Source organism: Coregonus clupeaformis, chromosome 21 (genome assembly GCF_020615455.1).
Source record: "Coregonus clupeaformis isolate EN_2021a chromosome 21, ASM2061545v1, whole genome shotgun sequence".
NCBI lineage: Eukaryota > Metazoa > Chordata > Actinopteri > Salmoniformes > Salmonidae > Coregonus > Coregonus clupeaformis.
Genome location: NC_059212.1, coordinates 28903115 through 28908459, shown reverse-complemented (window position 1 = coordinate 28908459; position 5345 = coordinate 28903115). Strand labels below are relative to the sequence as shown.

The following is a 5345-nucleotide window of genomic DNA, read 5'->3' as shown; positions in this document are numbered from 1 at the left end:
ATCTAATTTTATATATCAATTTTAGTTGACATTGATGTTTTAATTTGCATGTGTTGTTTTGCAAAAGATACTGTTTGGTATTTTCTTTTCTTCCAGAAGCATATGGGGGAATATGTAGAGGGACTCAAATACTCAAACATGGACAATATGAATGGACTGGAGGAAGTGGAACAAGGAAGGAGTGGAAATGTTCCGATTCCATCATCAACGTCGCATTGAAAGACGACACTGTGGAGGAGATGAAGTGTAGTGGACTACATTCCAGTGTTATATTCTTACTACATTCCAGTGTTATATTCTTTCTGTATTAATTTCTGAACAATTATGTTTTCTGTGTTGGGTACATGTGGGGACCTCAGATGTTTTTGTTTATTTCGTTGAAGTTTAGGGATATGGGGTCTAGGCAAGGACAGAGAGAATCCACAGGAGGGTCCGATGGGTCGACCAGCCTGAATGTGGACATTTTGATTGTATTTTGTTTGCTGGGGTTTTCATATGTATTCAATTGCATCATAGCTTAAAATGTATTCATGAAGATGTATGAATTGATCTGGAGTACTTAGGTGGTCGCCTAGGGCAGAGGGGCCGTGAGAGAATTTTCCTGTCTTGACTGACTGATGGATATTTGGAATGAAAGCTGCCAGACAGGTTTTTCGCTCTTACACTCCATGACAATTTATTTACACTCCATGACAATTTATTTACACTCCATAATAATGTATTTACACTACATACAAAAATGTGTCTATATAAACATGTGTTTAATCTCCATAAATTTTGGTTTATTGTTAAAGTTACTCAAGAGCAAGAATTGTTATTTGTCATAATCCTATTCTTTTTGTTTTCGAGACTTAATTAGTCTCGAAGGGGGGAAATATGTAGTATCTGAAGAGTCTAGGATTGTGCTGACGTTTACAAAAGTGTGTTATAGGAAACGTGGCTCTTTTTGCTGAAACATCTGGAAAGCATTACTAAATTCCTGGAAAAGAGGATATGTAATGGCCAGGGATTGGATGTTAGAATCACGTCATGCTCTGGCCATGTACGATATAATGCCATGTCTTGAACAGAGAGGAGGATAGCAAATTATTGATTTGGCTGTTGCTGTCTCCCGATATCTGCAGGTATCGATAAATTGGACACTGTAAACTTTTGTTATAATAAACCTTTGTGAACAGAGTACAGTGTCGGCGGATTCCTTTATCATCACAAGCATGGACCAGCAAAAGTGTTTCTTTTAGTAACTACAGAATCTTTTGTGCAAGTCTCTTAATTCCTGATGTACTGTACAGAGGACATCCTGGGCTTTTCAGTGATATGTCATTTGATTGGCTGGGAGGCCGGGAACCGCCTCTATCTTTCCTTTCAAAATGGACGGCATAGGAACAAGCACATTTTATGGAAAGATGAGAGGTAAGTCAAATATTGAATGTCTATGGTTTTGTTACTATGATAATCATATATTTTCTTGTTCATGAAGGTGTTAGGAATCATATATTTAGTTCTGATAGCAACTAAATTATGTATCTTTTGAAAGATTTGCCATTTTATGAATGTCAATTATAGTGGACATCAGGACTATCTTCATGTAAATAATGACTCCACATTGTCGTAGGAAACAGAACTGAAGCAGAAGGCTCAGTTGAAGGGACAGATGCCGACACAGACACAGATACAGACAGGGATGAACAGGAAACTCGTCGCCCTCTGTGGGCCAGGAGTAACATGTATGTTTGATGCAGTTCCACAATTTTAAATTCAGCTGCATTGAGTATTTAAACAATTTTTTTTTTTTTTTTTTTTGGGGGGAATGGATCAGCTTAATATTGCAGATAGATTGTATCTTCTATCAATGTAATTGTCTGCATCACTTCCAATCCCCCATGTTTTTTTTATTTTTTTTTATATATATATATACTCCCCTTTATTACTTTTCAACCCCACCATCCTTTCCCTACTTGGAGTAAATTTAAACTGTTATTACTTATCATTTATTATTCTTTTTTCCTTCATATCAGATTTGCACCTGTGTTACCTGGGCTTCCTGTGTGTCAAGATGACCCTACAACACGTGCAGACTGGAGTCCAATTGAATACTTTTCACAGTACATTGACAACAAGGTCTTTGAAGATTTGGCAACATACACAAATCAAAGAGAGCTGCAAATCAAAGGAGTGTGCATGAACACCACGCCACAAGAAATAAAAATCTTCTTTGGCATTTCAGTCCACATGGCCTGCCTTGGCTATCCCAGAATTAAAATGTTTTGGGCCAACAAAACTAAAGTGCCAGTCATAAGTAGCAAAATGACTAGGGATAGATTCTTCAGGATAAGAAATTCCCTCAAGATTGTCAATGACCTGGCTGTAACAGAGGAAACAAAGAAGGCAGATATTCTTTGGAAAGTCAGGCCAATACTCGATCGTGTGCGCCAAGGCTGTCTCAGCCTTGCAAAGCCAGAAAGGGTCTGCATTGATGAGCAAATCATCCCATTCACAGGCCAATATGTTCCCGGCAAGCCAAACCCTACTGGCCTAAAGGTCTTTGTCCTTGCATCCCCAAATGGTCTGATGCTTGATTTTGAAGTCTACCAAGGGAAGAATACCTTTACAGTCCAAAGGTTAGGAGTTGGAGCTGCAGCAGTTCTACGCATGGTTGAATCTGTTCCAACAGGAAGCCACATATTCTTTGACAGGTACTTCACAACCATAGATCTATTGGATGCATTGCTGGCAAAGGGCCTTCCTGCAACTGGAACTATAATGAAGAACCGTGTCCCAAAGCTGTGCCAGCTGCCAGTAGACAAACAGTTGAAAAAAGAGGGGAGAGGAACATCAGTGTCAGTGGCCAGAAAGAGTCCTGAGCTGGCCATCACAAAATGGTTCGACAACAAACCAGTGCTCATGGCATCCACTGTACATGGGAAAGACCCAGAAGACATCTGTACCAGATGGTCCCAGAAAGAAAAGCACCTGGTCCAGGTTAAAAGACCAGCAGTAATTAAGCAGTATAATGATAACATGGGTGGCGTAGATCTTTGTGATCGCATGCTTAGCTTCTATCGTATGTCAAGCAGGACCAAGAAGTGGACATCGCGCGTGATCAGTCACTTCTTTGATGTTGCCATCACCAACTCCTGGATACAATACCAGTCTGACAGCAAAGCTCTGCACAGACCATCCAAGAACACACATCAGTACCTGGACTTCAAACTACTCCTAGCTGAGGAGCTGTTGGAGAGTCCGGAACTGGAAAACAGCTGTGAAGAGAGTGAGGATGAGTATGAGCCACCATCTAAAATGAGGATCCCACAACCAGAGCCATCTGTGCGCAGACTAGGAGCCATGCACATGCCTGAGATGATGGATACCAAGCATGCAGAAAGATGCAGAAATAAGGGCTGCAAGAGCAAGACGTACATGAGATGTACCAAATGCAAGATGTTCCTCTGCATTACCAAAAAGAGAAATTGCTTCCAGGACTTTCACCACTAACAAAGAAAATACTAAGAACAAAATGAAGAGTGAAGGAAAAAGCTAGATTGGATTCAGTTTGACAGAAGGAAAAATCCAAAATAAATCTGTTACACATTAGTTATATGTTCATTGTTCAAATAACACTGAAAGGATTCAAGGGGACCAATCAAAGGATATGGACATAACAAAGTGTTAAGCTTTAATAGTAAAGCTATCCTTGCGAAATGTAAGGAAAATGATTCAAGAATGATTAATGTGTATTGTATAATCAAAATGTCTGTATTCTTGGATAATAATCAATCTACAGCCCAAAATGTATGTATTCTTAGTTCATAAAAACTCTGTAATCTGTAAGAACTCTGTAAAAATGTGTATCTACCAAATGTGTCTCTTTTCGTACTCAAATGATCCTGTTGTCCACTACAGTGGACATGCTGTAAAATAAAAAAATAAAATTAAAATGTGGAAATTGTAGGATGCTTTTTTTAACCCTAAACAGTTATTGAATCACAAAAAATATGATTAGGAAAAACAATATTTTCCTTGGTTCTCAGGAGGATACAGAACATTATCGACACTAAATGAAAGTGAGAAAGACACTTCTCAGAGAAGGACATCAGTTGTCAGTAAAAAGGGACATTTCATTCATTCATTGAAACCAAACATGGTCAATATCTTTCATCTTTGATTAAGTTGCATAAACTGTCATGTCCTCCGTTTACGAGGCAGTACCCTATCCCATCAGTGTCAACAAAGTGAACAGTTACATATTTCATAAAATAACATTGGTTTTTAACATTCTTTGATATAACACTTAGGAATCATAACTCACATCAAAACCACAATGGCCCATAATACTACAGACAAACTGACAGGCAGCAAACATGCCTGTGATGTGCATACATACTGTACATAACATTCCTGTGTGATAGGTGTTAATACTGTATTGGTGAAAAGAAACACAACTCAAACATAAATAGGTTGTAATGTTAAATGCAATTCTGCCACTTTTCAACCTCATCTCCAGCACCAAACCAGTGTCTACATATCTGAAAACAGTGTGTTTCTATGATCCGTGGTTAAAAATATAAAAGGTCCTATAAAATGCTTCTCTGTGACATCACAGTGTAGGATAATTTTTAAAGTGCTTTTCAAAACCTGCAATGAGTTTCTAGCCAGAGCGAGGGTATTTTCTTGGTCCCCATGAATCTCATAGTGTTTAAAAAACACTTTTTAAAATGTGTTAACTTTTGATGTCATCGGGTAGAAATGCACAATTGTCACATATGGAGACACTGGTATAGTACTGGAGATAATGAAAATTTGATTGAAAAGTGGTTGAATTGCCCTTTAATAGTCAGGAGGGAAAGGAAATACTTAATGTTTGGGGGTTAATTTTAAATACATGAGTGATTAGATTGTAGATTATGTGATAGTAATTTCACCTGAGTCTAATAAAGCTGACAAAAGGCTGACTTAATTTATGATAGTTGAATAATGGTTTCTGAACAAAAAGCATGTCAACGCCAAGACAAATATATTTTTGGTGAATGACTTCATTGGCAACCAATGCACAGTATTGATGAGTGTGAACTAGACAGTATTCACAAATAAGATGCATGCTGCCCTGGCATGATGAACACAATCTAGTCAGGTTTGATTGTACGAGGTGGGAGAGTCTATAGGACAACAACACACAGAAGAGGACAACGGTACATTTCTAGACAATTCTATACAAGGATTTTTTCCTCCACAGACAGAAAATGACTTTCAAGAAACACTCTTGGCAAAATTTGTAATTTTCTATAAGGCAGTGGGAGAACTATAAAAAGAGGTTGTTATCTGTAAAATAAGTGGTCCAAACTGAA

The 5345-nt window shown here is 38.1% G+C and overlaps 1 protein-coding gene across 1 annotated transcript; it reads left to right on the top strand.

Annotated features, from left to right (window-relative positions):
* Positions 1-1273: 1273 nt before the first annotated feature.
* On the top strand, positions 1274-4042 carry LOC121535192 (piggyBac transposable element-derived protein 3-like). Its single transcript, XM_041842010.2, has 2 exons — positions 1274-1413; positions 2019-4042. The coding sequence occupies exons 1-2, from the start codon at positions 1280-1282 to the stop codon at positions 3493-3495; spliced, it is 1611 nt and encodes a 536-aa protein (XP_041697944.2). The 5' UTR covers positions 1274-1279; the 3' UTR covers positions 3496-4042.
* Positions 4043-5345: the final 1303 nt, after the last annotated feature.